We start from the raw sequence: 20533 nt of genomic DNA, 5'->3' as shown, positions 1-20533 counted from the left end.
AAGGGGGCTAACAACGTATGCAGAGAAACAGATGGACTACAGTCTGTAATTGTAGAGCTACAAAGTGCACCTATATAGTAAGTGGAGCTGATAAAATGGACAATGAGCGTAGAAACAAGGAGGTGGTCAAAATGTTATGTCTGATTGGTGTAGAGTGCCTGAACAGCGACATTCCTTGTGATACATTAAAAAGGTGTTCGTGAAACAATAAAGTGACTAAGTTAAAACTTGGCATGCATTATTTTGGATAGTTTGCCGGATTAAATCAGGGAATCAGGGGACCTGAGAGCTGATGTCCACCACAGTTTGGTCATTTCCCTGCTCTAACACACCGAACAAACCTGGTAACTAACTGGTGAGTTGAGTCAGGTGTGCTTGAGTGGGAAAATCACCAAACTGTGCAAAAATCTGCATCACTATGACGGCTCGTCTGAAACCGTGATCATAACTAGCTCAGGATGCTCCAGCACAGCAGTACAGCTATGTGATTGGTTAGAGAGTTCATTTGTGAATTGCAGCCTTCTGCTGTTACAGTAGAACAAAAGCCAATATTGTGATAAGGATAAACAAGTGAAATATCTTGCTGCCTTAGGTTCTAGTCTTTATATGGCCTGCCAGAATAAATCCAAGCCCCTGCAGAGGCCGCTAAAGCCTCTATTGAATCTGCTCTTTTGGGTCGAGGGGCGGCACACTATCTCCATTGCTTTAAATAACAAGTGTAATGAGTTTGGACTGGATATTTCCCATCATGCTCTCTGGCCTCCTGTCTGCCTAGTCTCGGCTAATCTCCCTGACATGAGCTGGAAGATGAGACAAAGAGAAGGCTTCTCTGGCTCTTCCTCTCGCTCTGTCTGTCTGTTGCCATCCTAAATCCTCTCCTCAATTTTTCAATCCATCTCACATATCTCTCACCCCCTCACCGCCCCCCCCCCAGCCCCCCCACTCTCTCTCTGGTATGTGTTGTGCTCTTCTGCCCTCAGTTCCTGCTGCTTTGGGCTTGGCTTGGCACCATGTGCCAGGTGGGGATTATCACTGCAGGGCCTATTTGCTTTGTTATAAAGTTGGGAGACCAGTGGGTCCTTTATTTTCTTCTGCAGCTCTGGCCGTCTCAAATTTCAGGAGTGAACAGTTCCTCCATAGTGTAAAAAAAGAGCAGAGAATTCCCCCCTTATGCCTGTCTCTGACTCCAGAGAGTTAGTCTGCTCTTGGCGACACAGCACTGGGTTCTGTCTGCAGACTAGAGGGGAAATGTGACACTTACACAACACATTCTCCACCTGCTGAGCAACTAGGAAGCCTGGCACTTCCTAAACAGTCCATCCAGAACCTCCTGCACCTCTCACAAACACGCCATCATAAATCAGATGTGAGTAAGATCTTCAAGTGTTTTGGGATACACAGAGGAACAGAGAGTTGACAATAACTGTGCGTGCCAAATGTCAGTGACAGTTTCTCCTTACAGGCTCCTGCCTAATGGGGTTCTCAGCCTCTCTCTAAGGGCCTCCCACTCACGTTTCCCTTTAATGTATCTACTTTTGGTTCAAAAATCACATTTACACAATGTTCTCCTTAATCTAGTCAACTGGTCAAGATATTTGATATCAGATGTTTGCTTCTTTAAAACTTCAATTTGTTTTTTATAGATTACAGTTTGTCATATAGCCAGAAACCACATGAGCACGTCTATTTCAGAATACCTAACAACATGCTGTGGTTTGAGACAACTGTGTGAAAAACAGGTGGGGTTTGAGCTTCTATTACATGTTAGTTACATTAGCCTCGTAGCAAAGAAGCAGACTTCAAACATCTTGACTGACTCACTGCCCTTGGGGGTAAAGGAAAAACAGAGTAAATTGATTATTTTTTTTTGGCAAATTAACGCCGGTGGGCTGTGGAAGGAATTCTGGAAGGAATTTTGGAAGGAATTTTATCCTGAACTGTAAATCCTCTGAGGACGTGGGATGAATGCAAACCAGAAGCCCTGATTGCGTGCTGAGGTTCTGTACCTGTGTGAGCAACCTCTGACCCTCCCATGAGATCACTGTCAAAATCCAAACCCCAGAATACATGAACCACCTGCTCCATCTGTGATTGTGGGGCTGAACCAGGGGTCTGTAATCTCTCCACAAAAGGCAAGCCTGAGAGCTCCACTATTTGCAGACCACCTATTTCCCTCTATAGCCTTGACCCGTAAGAGTCTGCATGTGAGCCCACACCTCAATTCCTCACACTCATAACTACATCCATACTTCCATAGTAGTTTCAGAATAATTACTGAATAATGCATAGCAGTTTCTGAGTAATAAACCTAGAGTTTAACATGTTTCAGAGTATTACAATATGCTAAAGTGTAAAATAAAGATATATATTTTACATAAATATAATATCTAGTAATACTGGTGTTCTTTTGATAACCACACTCTACACAGAGCATTATTTAATGTTAGCAGAGGTAATCTTGGCTGTTGGAAATGCTAATTCCAGCCCAAAGGCTAGTCTCAGTGTCTGCTCTATCGTTAACACTGCTGCTATTTCCAGCTCTCACTCCAGCCCTCTCTCCACCTCTGCCACTTCCCCTCCTACAGTAATGCCCTTCAGTCACACAGCTGAAGCCTCCAGCCCAGGGCACTGCTTCTGTTAGAGCCAGCAGAGACTCACTCACAACACTCTATGGATGAAGTGACAACTTTATTGTCATAGCCATTGCGCATGTGTGTCCACTAGAATTAAAGCAGTTTCCTGAGAGTGTCACACAACAAGACACTATAATTAACCCTTTAAAGTAGCTATTTCTGCTTATTAATCTACTCTTCTAATGTAGGTTCTTAGTGCTGTTGTTGCATTATATGAAATGTATAGAACGCGGTCTAATAAAGCTGAAAATTCATAGTTTTTCATTGCATTTGTCTCACAAATTCACTTTTGAAGAAGAAAACACATAAATAGGAATATAAATTTCACATCAGTCGTGTTCGATTGTCACTCTGATTAAACAAAACAATAATAAGCAATTACCGACCAGAGCTGAGCTGTGAATGAGCTCTTACACCCACTCGGAACAAAACCACAGTGCATCCAGCAACAAAAGTAAGCATGCATTCCGCACACTGACATGTTTCACCGTGGCCAGCGCAGTCATGCACGTGCCGTAAAGTTAAAAGGGCTGAAACCAAAATCTGGATCACTGGTGAGATTCTCGGTTCAACAGGGTTAAACAGTAACAGACAGAGGCCCAACATGGAATAGATACGCTGATATTAAAGTGCAATAAAAAAATGAGACTGTAAATAACCTGCTGAAGGACATTTCAAAGCAGCTGATATATTTGTGAGTTGAGGAGAAAAGCAAGTCTGATGGCTTGGGGACAATTTCATTCTGCAACTTATTCATCTATAACAATTCAACAACAGCTTTAAATTTATACATCAGCAAAGCATTCTGTCTGTGACCTAAACCCATAATTAATGCTGCTGTTTTTTTTTCAGACAGAATGACACACATGGAGGGCAGATGTTGGCCACCAAAGTGTGGCAGTGCACTTCATATGCATGCTGTTCTGTCACTCAAGTTACAAAGGTCAAATATATGTTTATAAATGTATAATCACTTTCAAAGATCTAATAACTACTTAAAAGCAACACAATTTCACATTTACCCACACTAGTATTCATGTTTATGCCAAAAAGTAATTTAAACAAAGCTACAGTAATTACCATCATTTCCTATTATTAGGCCATTCAAACCATTTCCTCTCTACTGCTTAGTAAAACGAATAACCAGCATGTTGCTTATACTTGATCTTGTCTACCAAGCACATTAACTTCCAGACATGTCTGCTTTAGAAAGACATGGCAATGTGTTTAAGCACACACACACACACACACACAAGCACACACACCGTTCTAACCAGACCCCAAAAGAGCAGTGCTCAGGGGAATATGGACAAACATTGTCAAGAGTCAGGTCTCTGTAAAGTGCTTGGGCAGATCTACATCTAAGTAAACCCAGTATGTACACATGTGTGTGAACATTTTCCTTTCAGTGAACCCACATGAACTGCTGACCTTTAGCTTTTTCTGCAAGGTGTGTGGGGAACATCAGGTTTCCTGCTGAATTACGTTAGGAGACATGAAATCATAAACAACTAATGGAACATTTCTTCAGGTATAAGAGATGCAGATGTGGCATAAAATTAGCATTGCTAAACTAGATACTTTCACAATACATGATATGTATCACAGTATTTTGTTTTTTTCTGAGATTGGCAAACAGGTTCGACCAAAATGCACTAGCAAAAAAGCAGAGCCAAAGTACAGGGTGATTCAAAAAGATTCATCCGATTTTCAAAGTGCCATATTTTTACAACCATGAGGTGCCTAGGAACCAATCACATACCAACTCAAAGGGGGGGTCATAGAGTTTCTGTCTGTCACTGAAAGATGGCTCCCTTCAGTCTGTGAGGAGATGGAGACCCCTAAGCAGAAAGCAATGTGCATTCTCCACTTCAATAAGAGTGAATCCATCATAACTTTCATCGGCAGTGAACTTCCAACAGCTCAGAGCGTTCGTTGTTGGTTCCACAACAATGGAAATCGCACTGAAAGAGCCGTGAGTGCAGTGACATCCCACATGCTCAATGGAGTATGGGACGAATTTGACTACATTGATTTCGTACGTACAGCTGGAGGAGGTTCATACTGAGCACTTGTAAAATTACATTATAAACTGTATGCTCAATTAAACCATTTACAATTCACTGTTCTGTAATGATTTACAGAAATAAATCATTTTGAAATCAGATGAATCTTTTTGAATCACTCTGTATTAAAGTACAGTTATCCAAAAATAACATAATTTTTAGAGTTGTAGCAATGCACAAAACACATGACTGGGTTTGTTACAGTGATTTTCCGACATAGCAAAAATATCAGAATTATAGCAACAATTTATTTCATAACTTGCATTGGGCATTATTTAAAAAGGAGGGAGATGAGTGAGACTTAGCCTGGGCTTGATGCTAATTAAGGCACATGTGACTAAAACATAGTCATTTGAAGCATTTAAGACTTTCAAGTGACATATTCGTCAGTCTTTTTATTTATTTATTTATTTATCTGTAGTTTTACAGTGAATCATATAATAAGTACTTCAATTCTTTTTGTAAGCCTGTGATATTAAGGGAGGAGTAATAGATCTATCTTTTAGCATGTTCGCTAGCATCAGCCTAGTTCTTGCTAAGAAAATAAGTTGTCAGCCCTTCAGTTAACACAAAATCAGGTTCTTGCTTCAATAACACACTTGGAGGTCCATCTGAGCAGCAATACTGTCAAAGATTATTCACAGCACAAAGGTCTGTCGTGACTTGATGCAGAAATACAGAATTAAGTTGGAGGCAGTCACAAGTGTGCGTATATTGAGTACTTAACAACAGCTCAGAATGCGGCTCAGCCAATCAGATTTTAGGACCAGCATAGAGACAATATTAGAGACAACTGACAAGTACAACATTTGAGGCTTTACAATGGCAAAGTGGAGTTCCACCACATCCATTCACCCTGGCTGAAACACCAGCAGCATTGAAACACTAAACAAAAGCTAATTAAACCAGACTTTCCTCTGCATTCAATATTTAGTATACTCATATCACACAGCTAATGAATCACTGATCCAGACTCCATGTGTCCAGACTTGATTACAGGTGCTCTATGACCCTCTGTAAGGTACTCGTTTGAAAGCCACACCAAAGGCCTATCCATTGTTCAGAGGTGAGTGTGTTCTACAAGCTGTTAGCCCTGCTCTGTAATTACATGGTGATAGGAAGGAGGGAGGAGAGGCCAGGAGCAGAAGTTCAAGCTATTTAAACTGATAGCACACAGACACAACAGAAGGAAAATCACCAAGCACATCTCCACGAACGTTAGGAAGGCACAGATATTGTAAACGATAACAAAACAAAAGTGTGCTGTAATTTTATATTAATTATTTCTTATTCTGTAGCTCATTAAGGTATATTATGTTTTTTCCATCTGAATTTACATGAACAAATCGTAAGGCAAATTATTCAGTAACTACATGAAATAAATGTACATTTTTATTTTATGTATTTATTTATTTTTTTTTTGTAAAAGCTCCCCTCAAATTAACAGAAAATGTGTTTATGATCATACACATATTGCTATATTCTTACAATTTACTGCTGAAAGCCAAAACTCTTTGACACTCTTTGTATTTTTTTTATAAAAATCAGTTTTACAGAGCAGATCACTGAAGAGACGCCATCTGTTTATAGTTTATAGCCCAGATTTGTGGAAAAATGGGTCGACTTTCAGTGGACAAAAAATTGTGAGTTCAGCTTCTTTTATTGTGAGGGTTAAAAATACATTACCCATCTATTTGACTGGAAAGAAGACAGTTACAGCTCTCATACGACACCCACCTTTTGAATGTAGCTTATGAAATATGAAAGTTATGAAGAATATGACAAAGTGCGTTTTGGAACCACCGGTGGTCCCAAGGAGTTGAAAAGGTTAAAACAAGATGGTTAAGTCTAAACTTTCAATCAATAAAATATTTGTGTTGACAAGTAGAACAGCAGATAGGGATGTTTAGGGATTTTAGCTCACTACTCAAGCTTTTAGCGCATATATATATACACGCATATACATATACGCATATATATATATATAGTATAGCATGTATAACTACAAATGGTTAACTGAGTAATCTTGAACATCCCTACTCCAGCGGAGGGTGGCTGTAAAGATGGGGAGAGACCCTTAATAAATTAAAAACCCTTGCATGGAAGTGACATGCAAGAAGGCAGAGAGGGGACGTATATACACATATACTTTACATCTGGGTTTAAAATGAGAAAGTGACATGGAGCAAGGGGGTAATTAGAGGGACAGCCAGAACAGGAGGAGGAGACAGGGAGAAAGAGAGAGAGAGCAGTAGGCAGACAGAAAGACAGGCTACAGAAGGAGGCCACAAAACTGGAAAAAGGGATGTGCGTTGTTTTAAAACACAGTTTTGTTGATGAGGTTAATGAATGGATATTCAGTTAACCATTAATAAAAACTGTAAATACTGAATGAACATTAAAAAGTTGTCAACCCATAATCTTATTACATACCATACATCATATGTAGTTCACACTCATGGTGCCTGGTAAACTGTTAATGTCATCATTAATGCTCTTACTTATTGAAACATAAACGTGAGGGAGATTATACAATGATGTTTTTTCCCACTGTAATTGCACAAAAATCCAGGTGACACAGTATAACACAAGTAAACTCTACCACAAACCCACCCATTTTAACAGCAAGCTAGTTACTTAGCTAGTGAATGAGCTATTATCTATGTTACGTTGTAGATTCTATAGAGCTAATTCTGGCCAGTTGTATAGCAAATATGAAATAAAGAACCCAATGTATTATTTACTAGCAATGGCACTAAAGGGGCACAAAACAGGCCTTGCTACAAATGATAGGGCGAGAAACCATTGTACACATAGCCAGCAACCTAATGGGTTACCAAGAATCTTATGTTTGTAATGAGAAAGTCAAGCTGGAGGCACTGACAGCAGTTAAGAAACAGTATGGTCCACTTTAAGAGTGTTGGAAAACTGTATTACAAGTGCCTATTTGACATGGCTGGGGAAACATACTGCAGTTTTCACTGTTATCAAAAGAGACAGTTTTCGCACGAGGCGTGGTGCTTTATTAACCAGCTGTTGTTGGCCGCAGCTACGAGCCACAGCTCGCTCGCTACTCAGCTCACATCGTTCTCTCAGTTCTCAGCTTCTGACTCTCTAAACGCATCCTATCCCCACAGCTTTGAACAATTCTTACTGGCAAGTTTCTCTAGAATGACACATTTCACTAGAAACCACTCTGAATGACTTTGTTTACCACCTTAGTATTTAATTATGCAGAAATCTGTAAAGGTGCAAAACTCGTTTAAAATTACAATCATGCACTGTCAGAAAAAAGTACTGTACAGTATATTTTTGTCCATGAGGGCAAAAACAATGTGAATGTAAGCTTAAAGGTACAGCCACGGTCTTAAGGTTCAACTGTGTTCCTTAGACAAGTTTTTTTTCAGGGGAAAGGTGGACAAAGGTGCATATTTGTACCTATTCATACCTTAATCTTTTAAAACAGAAAAATAAAAAAAAGGAGTGAAGTCTGGAGTGAAGACAGGGTGTATAAAGCTAATGCAACTTCAAAAATATAACTGCAATTAAATGTGGTACAATTACCATTCCTGACTAAAAGCACCTAAGACATACCCTTATAGGTACCACCTCCCTTGAAGGTACCACCTCAGTAGCCACGTTTACATGCAGCCTAATAATCCATTAATAATCTGACTAATAGCTCAATAGGAATAAAATACGTCCATGTACACACTTCAATCGGAATAGCCTAGTCTGATTGAGGCAATTCGGAATACAATTCCTATCCGATTGAACGAGGTGGGTAATCCTGTAAATAATCAGTTAAATAGAAGAATAACGTCGTATAAACGGCTGTATCCAATTACATTCCCAGTCAGAAAGTTTAAGTACGTTCTGTGCATGTGTGTCGCGTCATAGTGTAAGTTTATAATGTTCAGCATGGGGGGAGCAGAAACTGGTCTGCAGAGGAGACGAAGTTTACACTTTGATCTTTAAAAGACAGCGGTGGGAGGGGCTTCCAGCTTAGTGTCTCAGAGCACGACATCTTCCTCTCGGCCTTCTTCAATAAGTACATGTGAAGTACATTTTTCTGAGTCTGACATCATTTTAAAGCAATAAAAACACAAGGTCACAACTGAAAACTCGTCTCACTCTGACTGGACCTCACGTGATGTTCGCTGTCATGGTAACATTTACACTAAGTGGTACTCCAAGCATGCGCATCATTTTGGATCGGATTACTCGTGGTGCTCATGTAAATGAAGATTTTCCATTGAATTGTTGAGTAGAGTGAGATATAAACGCCTCAGTCTTAATCTATAATCGGAATGTATTCAGATTGGCAAAAATCTTTGCATTGTAAACACAGCCAACGATGCAAAGGGTACCAGCCCACTGACAGTGTATTACCTTTTTTCTGAGAGTGTATAACACGTGTAATTTTCGAGAACTTTCTTTCAACATTCTGACTTTACTCCCTTGGATGGGTGGGTCAACCCCCCCCTGCAATGCATCATAACACTCAAACAGGAATTTTGGGATTTGAGCACTGGCAACACACTTTTGAACTTCAAAATGTGCTTTTTAACTTGTGGTGTGATGGATGGCAATGACTCATCTCGAGCTGGGTGTCATGTTTAAAGAGAACTGGAAACGCTCTCCAGAAATACACAAGCTTAGATTAACCCTGACAACCAGTCAGTATTAACAACGTCCTCAACTCCAGCCAAGACTCTGCTTGGAAAACAGGGGCTGAGATAGCCAGGCTAAAGTTAATCACACATCTTACACTTACACACACACACACACACACACACACACACACACTATCCAACATAAGACAGATGCAGTGAGACAGGTTAATGTTTGGCAGATCCTTGTGCAGCCTGAACTATAACCAGCACTTCAGACAGAAACAGACTCCTCTCTGTGTCTGAGTCCTCTACTGCAGCTTTGTTGTATTTATTTGGTTTAATATCTGACACCTTAACTCTCTGTGTCTCTCTACCTCTCTCACTCTTCTCCCTTCTTCTGTCTCTAGCCCTCTCTTCTACTGCCTCTCTCGCTCTCACTCTCTGTTTCTTTCTCTCTCACCCATTCTCTCTGGGTCTCTCTCCCCTCTCTTTCTCTTCTTCATCCTGTTTCTTTGTTTCTTTCCCTCTCTTTTTCTCCTTCTGTCTCTCTCTCTCTCTCTATCTTAACCCCTACCCCCAAGGGAGAAACCTTATTCAACACTGCTCTCTCTCTCATAAACAAAACTACTCCTGCCCTCAACACCCTCTTCTCTTTCATTTCTCCACCCCATTTCTCCCCCTCCGCTGAGAGCTCTATCAAAGACACTGCCTGGTCCATTGTTCTGCAGGGTGCAGTTCCGGAGGGCTGGTTTAGGCTCTGTGGATCACTCTGCAGGCCCTGCGGGCTCAGGCCTGCGGCAAATCCTTACCTGTCCAATTCCCTCTCAACACACAGCTGCACAGATTAAAAAAGGCCTACTGCAGTCGGAGGAGGCAGAAGGTAAACAGACTGAAAAAAAGAGGGTGGAGGAGTGGAGGAAGCAGACTTCTCTCCTCCACTCAGCACTAAAGCCGCGCCTTTCAAAAAGGGATTTGCCAACATAAGCCCTTCTGCGTTTTATGTTACTTTTCCTCAGCTATCCTTGTTTATTTCTTTTTTTACAAGCATAAACATGGGTCTGAGACATGCTGCTCTTTCACACTATTATCCAGGTAGAACAGGGTAATCCTGCTCTTGTTAGAGCTTTAATCAGGCCCTAAATTTTGGTCTGAACCCAAAAAAACAGATTAAGAATTTTGTGTGACCTGAACCACATCATCAAGTTTTGAGTCCGAACGTGATCCAAGTGTGGTAAAATTTTGTCCGATCCCAAGCTTCTGATCCCAAAATTCTGCTTCAAACTGACCTGTACCACACCAAGTTTTCAGTCTGACACTGATACAAAATACTTCTGTTCGAAGCTCTAAACATGACTCAAAACAGCCCATCAATGACCCAAAGTGATGAATAAAACCTGACGCTGCCGGTTAAAACCTTGCATAGCTACAATAACAGCCATGAGATGAGAGACACACACACACACAGATTATCTAAGCCGCTTATCCTTCTTGGTCAGGGGGAGCTGGAGCCTATCCCAGCACTCATTGGGCGAAAGGCAGGAAACACCCTGGACAGGTTGCCCATCCATCGCAGGGCAGACACACAGACATACACCATCAAACACACACACTCACACCTAGGGGCAATTTAGCATTTTTGCATGTCTTTAGATTGTGGGAGGAAACCGGAGCACCCAGAGAAAACACACACAGACACAGGCAGAGCATGTAACTCCACACAGAAAGGACCCTGGTCACATGGCTGGGGAATCAAACCCAGTTGTACAAAATTAAGTTTAAATTGTACTTAAACAGATTCATTCATCAGTAAGTTTTTTGCCTGGATAAATGTTGAATAACACATCCTTCTTCTCACTACCTTGGGCTTTCAGGGGTGGATGACATTAGAATGCCAGATTAAAAATGTTTTTTAGTAATGAAAGTTGAGAGGAGTCTTGTTTTATGGAAAGAAATAATCATCCTTTATATTTTTACTGTGTGTTTGTAATTTCCTAAACTCAAAACAAACAAAAAAACTAAATAAAGAAAGTGAGTCAAATGTAAATGTAATTCGACTGTGTGATTATGTAATTACATTGTCACTTTTAAATAGAATATGAGCGTGACAGTAATAACTGTACACTTCTAAAGGTTAAGGTAAAAGTAAGCTTGACCCAAAATATAACTAAATCTCAGTGAAGTGTATGCTTGTGCACAGAATCACACAGACTGAATGTAATGTCATGTGACAACTTAATTTGTTAAGGAAATCTAAATAATTCAATCGCAGTTAACACACCATCATGACCAGACGTGTCTTAGAGGAGGTCTCAGTCACACGACTCAGGTCTGATTAGTTCAAATAACTCTAATTTAACTCAGACAGTAAATGTAACTGGAACTAAATGCGTCTCAACATCTGCTGACCCTCACCTCACGCCTCCCACTACGTTCATTAGAGCTGGACTCCACCAAAAATAACACTCTGCTATAATCATCCCTCCCTCCTCTCTGCTCACCCCCACCATTTACACATTCTCTCCCTCCGTACGTCAGCTTTATCATCCAGCTCTCACTGAGAGGCCCGCACCAGCCCTGCAGCCCATCACCTATAGACAGTACTGCCAGATAATGGCAAAGAAAGAAAAACAGATGAACCGATTAACGCAAGGAACAGAAAAAGATGGGGAACCTCAGAGAAGCCCTGTGTGTCTTATACATGGCATACATTCAGACCAGGTTGTAACCCTTACACCCTTAACACCCACACACAGGCCTTTATACAAGGTCTGGAACTGAGGTTATACATACGTTCCAGATGTATTATACATATGTACCTATATGTAATAATAATGTTTTAAGCCTAACACTAAAACTAACCATAATCTTAAGGGAGCGCTTTGAGGCTAATGTTGCTAAAAACACAAGAAGTCATTAGTCACCCAATTTTTTTCCAAAAATAAATGCCCAGGACTTTTCTCAACCCACTCAAACCTCATCAATGTTTTGGTTGATATGGTTTAGGACACAGTATGTTTACCTGAGAGCTATAAGAATAAACAACTCTTCACTGTGTAGCGGATGGCTTTCATGATAGAAACAGTATTAATCGCGAATGTACTCTATGGTAAGGACTGTGTGAGCTGTATGTGACTGCCAGCATTATTTTGACGCAACACCTGTTGTCTAACAACAGCCTGCGTGACTTCAATGAAGCCCTGAATGAGGTTTGAGTGTGTTCAAGTTTTAAAGATGTATTTATGGAAAGGATTAAGGTGACTATTGGCTGCTAGTGTTTGTTAGCAACATTAGCTTCATAGCTACAGTTTAAAACTAAAGAAAGAAAATCTGGACACTAAACACGTTTTGGCTGATCTTCTATATCTGGGTGAATACGGAAAATAGTGAGAATTAGATTTTTCTATAAGCCATCCCTTTAATCTTTATCCTCAGCACCCAAAAAGAAATGTTTATACTATTTAATTTACAAAGCACTTTACAGAGTCAGGAAAAATTATTCTCTCTACAAAGCTGAAAATGAGTAAACACACACACACACACATACACACACACACACACACACACACACCACATCTCAGTGATGACCTGAACATTTTATGTTCCTACCCCAAACTGCAGGAATTAAATAGTGTCACTAAGAATAAAAAAAGAAAAAAAATGCAAAGGCACAAAAAATAAGACATAAATGAAGGAAATCAGTCCAAAAGAGCAATTAGCATGAACATCAATTCAATTGAATCAAGTGCGCACATCATTTTCCCCCTAAATATAATATATTACACCAACGCAAAAGTTAATTCCAGACTCTCCATATCTTTTATCAATCAATAACATGTCTACACAACCCTTCACTACACTCTGGGTTCCTATCCACTGCTGTAGATCTGCTTGTGACAATCTTGATTGTGAAAAGCTCTACACAAATTAAATCAAAAGGCAAACAAGTCTCACAATATCAACTGCAGTGTTCAGACAACACTTAAACCAGACATCTTCAGCTAGCTGTAAGTGTTTAACTGTGGTGCAGCTGTCGGCTGCAACCCAAAGCAGAGGTCTCACAGGTTTAAAACTAACCTTATTCTGAAGACAGTCATGACTTTTCACCTCCTGTTTCCCTTTAAATGCGGCAATAAATTCATTTCAGCTGCTAATTGAGACTGTAAAGGGATAACAGGGCAGACTAATTGACAGCCTGAGGGGGCCCATAACTGGGGGAGTCAGGGAAACTGTTAGTGGGGTCAGGTTTAGTTTAAGCATTATGGGCATAAAATTAGTCCAGTTACTGAGCAGACTGGCCGACGAACAGATGGGTTAACTTAGAATAAAGCACAAAAAAGTACAATGAGGCAATCACCTGGAATTAGACAGACTCACAAACACGCATGAACATCAATATTGTAAATAGACAGAGCAGTCTTTATTCTGATCTGTCTCGCTGATGGTCCAGGACGAAGATGAGTTCTAAAAAGAGTAAAATGTTCTAAATTGTAAACTGGGATCAGCTCATATATTAAAAACTAAACAAAGATTAAAGCGAGCCCCCTAATGCTCACTCTGCTACCCCCTCCTACTCTCTCTCACACACACGTATGCCACCCAGGCAGACCCTCCCTGGGTGGTAAGTGTAAGAATCTTCAGGTCAAATGGTGGAAACCAATGACAAAAGTGTTTTATGAGAAGGGGCAGAGGTCAGATTAAAATAACTATATCTATTCTTACAGCTCCCCTGCGCTTACATCACAACAGAGACCCAGTACCAGTTCTAAATCTGGTCTACAAGCAGGTTTTCCATGTTTTCAAAACATACTCTCAGATGAAAAGCTTTGGTCATTTAGACTGTTTTAATAAAAACAGTCCACAATGGGTAAAAAGAATAAAACATTAACACGATAAACAGACTATTCCAGCGGTCCATCCCTCTACCGTTCTCAAAATGACTGACCGCCATGTAAATTAAGCACCGATAGGATGCTCTAAGTTTATGGGCCATTAACTAAGACACTTTAACTTACCACAGCAGACCAGCAGCAGGACAGTGTGCATGTCTTCAAGGTGGTCCTTTAACTGCTTTAACTTCCCCTCAGGCCTCTAAAGGGCCGAAGTCCCCTGTCAGTATCTAAAATGACATAAAAAAAAAACAAATTATAACAGACAGTGGTGTTATACTGAGACTGAAATTATAACCAAAGGTGCCTACAGGAGAGAAAAAACATCTTCAAGTAAAATATCATTGGGTACTTCAGTGCTAACATCAAGAACTATTAAACCAGCTAACAAAAACAACCTGAGAAGCAGCAGTATCAGGTCAAAAAACCCTCAAGTACTGAGCTCCCAATAAAACTGCAGACCTTCTTAGTGCATCCAGCGTATTTGAGCAAAGGAACTGAAGTTTGTAAGAAGCTATTCTTAACTTTTTAGGATACGTTTAGTATGAGATAAAGTACTTAACCTTAAAAGAGAGACGTGTGACAAAGGTAACGTTAAATCAGTCCAGGTGCTGAACTAACGTGAGCAGAATAGAATGAAATAAACCCTCAAAAGGAAAATTGAAAGGAATAAAATGGAAGTTAGTGAAATGTAAATTCCTTTCTTTAGAAATACACGCCTACCTGAGAAAAAGTGAAAGTGTTATCATCTGAAAACACTCCGAAAAGGATCAATCCAGCAAAGTTTAACGTGACTAACAGAGTAAAACGTAGTGAATTTACTACCCACCTCTGACTAAAACCCAAGTACATTCCTGACATCGAATAACTCAAAACCATGAGGTGATTTCCGAAGAAAGCAGCTCAGCTGGGTAGTTCAGATACTCACAGTGGTGCTGTGATGCTCCTCAGCGCGTCCCTCCGTCAGACGGCGGCCACTGAGGGAGCTGTAGCCGCAGTAGCTCCGTCTGATCGGCTGAGCGGAGGTTTGGCGGAGTTGCCGAAAGTCCGACCGACTCTCTGTGTTTGATGGAAGTCACGCAGTGGATTAACCGAGACCTGCGCGCACCTGCGTGTTCCCCAGTCCAGCTGAGGAGGTTTTAGTTTGAAAAGGGGTCAAGCGGCTCCTGAAACTCTCCGAGTCCACTTCAGGTTTTGCTCAGCGACCAACCGACCCCTCACGGGTGAGCGCGCGCTTTTGAACCAGGAATGCGCGCTCGCGAGGACAGATTTGCCACATAGACCATGTGTACACATTAACACATGCAGATATATAAGACTGACCGAAATACACGAATAATTAAATAAAAGACGGAAATCTCACTCAAAATGTCAGTAAGAGTGACTTTCTTTTTTTACCTGATCAACATAATTAATGAAGGTCTGCAGAATGGAGAGAAGTGATCGAAGCTGATTCAGCTGAACATTTACTTTTAGCAGTCTTTCTCTCAGAGATGTTCTGTCTTACTGAAGCTGAGTAAAGTTTAAACATTTATATTATATGTAGTCTGAAAAATGAACGTCATATTATCTATTCCCGTTCAGAAAAGTCACCAGGCTCTCAAGAAATAACCGGTATTTGTCGTATTTATACCAAAATGAAGCACTTTGTTTTTTTTTCTCAGTAAATTAAAAGGACATTCCACAGAATTTAATAAGTTTACATAATTAACTCGTTATCACGTAAACAAAGTCGTTCTGAGTGGTTTGATGTGAAATGTACTTATCTCGAGAAACGTACTGAGTCAGAATTGCTCACAGTGGTGGTGATGGGAACCAGACGTCAGGAGTTTAACGCCTCTATAGACGCTGCTTCACAAACAACTTATTAGCCACATGAATGAAGGCGCTGTCTGATGCCTAAGCCATTGTTTGAGATCAGGTTTTGGCCTAAAATGTATCTTTAGAATCCAATCTGCTGAAAATAGACCACTAGAACCATTAGGATTAAAACATTGTGGCTTTGCTTCCCAATTGGAATTGGCTTAATGGTTACCATTAGAGGCCACTAGTTTGCTGTAGAACTCCTCTAGATCCTATCAGAAAACCATAAAAGGCGTTTAGAATCAGTAACAAGTCACATAAACCATTTAGACCCTTTATATTGTGATATCAACCATCAACAAAAGCCAAACACACTACAAAACAGCCAGGAACCAACAGAAACGTTTAATGGTTTCTATGGGTTTTTTCATGGTGGAGGGATACATGTAGGATGCTGTAAGGCAAAATAGTCCATAAAGAAGACTATTTTGCCCAGATTTACTGTCTTACTATTATCAACATAAACACATGTAGCTTTACAGGTCATTCTGTACAGTAAATAAAATGGATTTATTTGCATTAAAGACATCACAACTCCTGGTTCTCATCAGCATCTCTGTAAAGAAACAATTCAGAGTTTGTAAGTTTCTCTACAGCGAACCATTTCGCTTCAAACCACTCCAAATGAATTTACATCTCAACTATTGAACTATGCAGAAATTTTTATTCCCCTTTAGGTTTTAATAATAAATCTTCATATATATATATATATATATATATATATATGTTGTAAAACAAATATGTTTTTAATCTGGATTTCTCTGAAATGTACTTCCACAGTTTAGAAGCTACGTAATTTAAAGAATGTTCCTGAGATCACATGCGTGAGGAATCATGAGTCACATGATAGGAAACAGCTCTCAAGACCAGCTAAGTGCACTGATCCAGACAGGATTACTGCAAAAGACAGACTGATTCAGACTCAGAAAGGACAGAAAGGGAAGAATGAAAAGGAGTCACTCTTTCATCATTTCAAATATTGTATCAAATGTACATTTATTGCTTCATAGAGGTCTCCCACAAGGACCACAGGTAAGGTAATGGATCTGTGTGATTAAGGCTCATCTCAGTACATGGCACTTAACCGTCAGTGCTCTGCATGTGAAAACGTCTTGCGTTAGTTGTGATAACACATTCACTCAGTAGTGTAACAGAGCAGGTCGGGTCACCGGCAGAGACTCCCTGACTGGAGGATTCATTTACAGAAAGACCAGATATAAACCCTACTAACTTTGTGCCGTACCAGTTTTTTTTTTGCCTTTAGGTGGTGAAGTATACAGTTAAGACACTTTATTCAGTGACTCAAGTGTCCTCCTGTTAAGGCAGGATGACAATATTTGCCATCTTTGATGAAAAACCCAACCAATATTATTCCAAATGGACACAACTCATCTTTAAGGTAATGAACACGAGAGACTGAAGCAGACAAAGTACATAATTTCATTCCACACAACTAAATTTGACATCAACACAACTGTCTTTCAGTTACTTTTAGCGATAATTGTGTTGATGTAATTTATTTTATTCATGTAGAAATTATGTATATATTTGAATCAAGTAAATTCAATTCACTTTTTTTCAGAATGTAACTGCTCTCACGTAATCTCTCAAAATAATTATATTTGATATGCTAATTTATTATCAATCATAAAGTTTCAGGGCAGCGCACTTTCCCAGCAGGTCTTCAGCAGACAGACAGGCAGAATGAACACTAAGTAGTGACTGATGCCACAAATACTGACAAAAGCCACTGACTCACTTTTAATATACATGTAAAACATGTGACAGACAGGTGGTGATGTTCGGAGTACCTGGGGTGGGCTGAGCTAATTCTGATATTCAGATTTGCTATTTGTTGATTTTCCGTCGTTACTGACAGTTGTTGTAGCCAGCAACTTTCATTCGGATGAACTCTCGGACATCTGTAGCATTCTCTTCCAGCTGCTCTATCTCATCCCGCTGCTTCTGTATCTTCTGCTTGATCTTCTGGAACTTCCTCTCCAGCTCTGCACCAACAGAACAGACAGAGTAGACACAATGATGTTTCAGCCTTTCGGAGAAAATGGGTCACCCCCAAAACACTAGCGGCACCAAGAGGGCACTAGGGATGCTGCAGTTTATCTCACTCACAGCAACTCCAGACATTTTTACTGACTCACTGTAAAACCTGATGAGTTAAGTCAATTAATGATTTAATGACTTGAGGAAACTGATTACCTCAAATGTTTTAAGTTCAATAACTCATGTACTCTTAGGTGAATTGAGTAAATTGTACTAACTCGATTTGTTTTGATGGTATTAAAATGATTGAGTATTTGGGACCTATGTTTAAGCTGTTTTAACTCAATATAATTAAGTAATAGCAAATGAAATTCACCATTTGGCTGTGATTTGGACAAACTCATACTCTATTGCAGAAATATGATCATATATATTTTTAACAACATCTTGTTCACCTTAATGTTAGTACAGACCTTCCTACCAAACACTGACAGTACAAACCAGAGAACAGATGCACAACCACACTCAGAAAACAGGAGCCTAGAAACTTCGTTCTCTTTTACTCTTTTTGCCAAACAGTACTGATCAGCACACATCTTCAAAGTTTGTGGATTTAGTTACACAAGGGAAGGTAGGCTGGGGAGAATGACAACACACAGACGGTGAAGAGACATGCCCAATATGTAAATATATGGTACTAAGAGCCAATAGGAATGATTGAGTTTTACTGAATAAGACTGCATTGACCAAACATTTATCAAGTAAAGCTGAGATGTCTGAACTAAACTGCAATAAGTTTATTCAACTCAAAGATCCTGTTTGATGGGATCATTGAGTCTGAAATCATCAAAATAAAGTTATGAAAAAAAGCATGAAAGTCCAAATCATGTAAATATAAACATTGATGCTGCCTATCACATTACATGACATTACATATCACAATTTGTATTTGCATGTAAAGTCAAGTTAAATAAAAATAATGAATATAATATATTTAAATAAAGTTACTTAAACTTAAAATATGCTGAAAAAACAATCTTACTCAAAATGGCTGAGCTACTATCTCAACCATTCATTTTTGAGTTTAGTCAGATTAAGTTACTCCAACTTTCTGTAGTATTTAAGTTGTGTTAACTTAATTCTTTCAATGAGACCTGCACCACTTGTACAGTCATTATTGTACTGCGTCTTTTCATCACAGGTTAAACATATTATTCCAGATTTTTGTATTTTTCTATTTGTATATATGCCTGTAGATAGGATTTTTTAATATTTATTCTTCCTGTTATATTGTTTACATCCTTATTACTATTACTGTCCTGTGTTGTGTGACTGCAACTGGCTGCTAAATTTCCTTCAGGATCAATAAAGTATCTATCTATCTATCTATCTATCTATCTATCTATCTATCTATCTATCTAAATCACAGGTTTTCAGTGTGAGTGTAACACAATTGTAATCTGAAATTATAGCTTATTTTGACTACCCTTTATAAATCATATACAATCCTGCATTTAAACAAGGGTTTTATATATCTTTAGTCCTAAAGACATGCTGGGGAATGAAGCACCACACAGAATTTGCATTCTGCAAACATCTTCTCAACTAGTTCACTCTGAACGTATTATTGACATCAAAAAAGTCTAAGCTTTCTACTCCACCTTCCAATTTTTTGCAGGACATTACTGAGCTTTTGAGTTGATGTTGGTTTTTCCATTCAAAATTTTAAAAAACACATTAATTTCTTTACAATTTTTGTCAGAAACGTACAGAGACATAGCTAGATAGACAAAGTGTGAAAGACCTTCCACTTTTGTCAGGAGTATTTCGCCAAAGACTGAAAGATCTCTTTGAAGCCAGTTATTAAATATTGATGTAGTTTTTCCTGGTCTAGAAGAGAAATTGAGATGCTGCCTGGCAAGATTTTTGGTGACATGTAAACCCAAGTATTTCACAGTATCCTTAACTTGTATACCATGGAGATTGTTGGACAAGCACACAAACTCACATTTGTTCAGATTTTAAGGCAAACCAGAGGCAAGGGAAAAGGTTTAAATGGTCTCGAGAGCGATTGGTATTTGATTCTTAATTTTTTAAGAACAAAGTCATATAATTTCCTTTCCAAAAATTGAGATACCTTTCAGTAGAGGATGCATGCAAATACTAATAGCAAGTAACGCGACAGCTAAAATGAAGAGAAAACATGAAATTGGGCATCCTTGTCTACACCACGACTAAGTTTAAATCTTCTAGAAGTCTGCTTATTAATAATAACAGAGCTATTTATATCATTATAGAACATTTTAAATAACAGAGAGAAAATTATCACAGAAAACAAATGACTTTAAGGATCTGAATAAGAATTCATGCTCAGTCGTATCAAATGCCTCACGAAAGTCAAAAAAATGAGAGAGTCTGAATCAATAAGATGTGAATAGTCAATTATATCAAGGACTAAACGTATATTA

The 20533-nt window shown here is 39.2% G+C and overlaps 1 protein-coding gene across 2 annotated transcripts in view; it reads right to left on the bottom strand.

Moving 5' to 3' along the window:
• The window catches only part of lamb2 (laminin, beta 2 (laminin S)), a 48162-nt gene extending 32785 nt beyond the window's left edge, over positions 1-15377 (bottom strand). Inside the window, exons 1-2 of one of the 2 annotated variants that reach the window (XM_036591497.1) lie at positions 15130-15377; positions 14328-14431 (exon numbers count right to left, since the gene is read on the bottom strand). In XM_036591497.1, coding sequence (XP_036447390.1) covers positions 14328-14358 — 31 coding nt within the window. In that variant the 5' untranslated portion in view covers positions 14359-14431; positions 15130-15377. Of the gene's footprint in view, positions 1-14327; positions 14432-15030 lie in introns of both variants that reach the window. The other variant, XM_036591498.1, reaches the window with a different exon arrangement.
• Positions 15378-20533: the final 5156 nt, after the last annotated feature.

The sequence above is a fragment of the Colossoma macropomum genome, unplaced genomic scaffold (genome assembly GCF_904425465.1).
Source record: "Colossoma macropomum unplaced genomic scaffold, Colossoma_macropomum, whole genome shotgun sequence".
NCBI lineage: Eukaryota > Metazoa > Chordata > Actinopteri > Characiformes > Serrasalmidae > Colossoma > Colossoma macropomum.
This window is presented reverse-complemented; position numbering and strand designations above follow the sequence as displayed.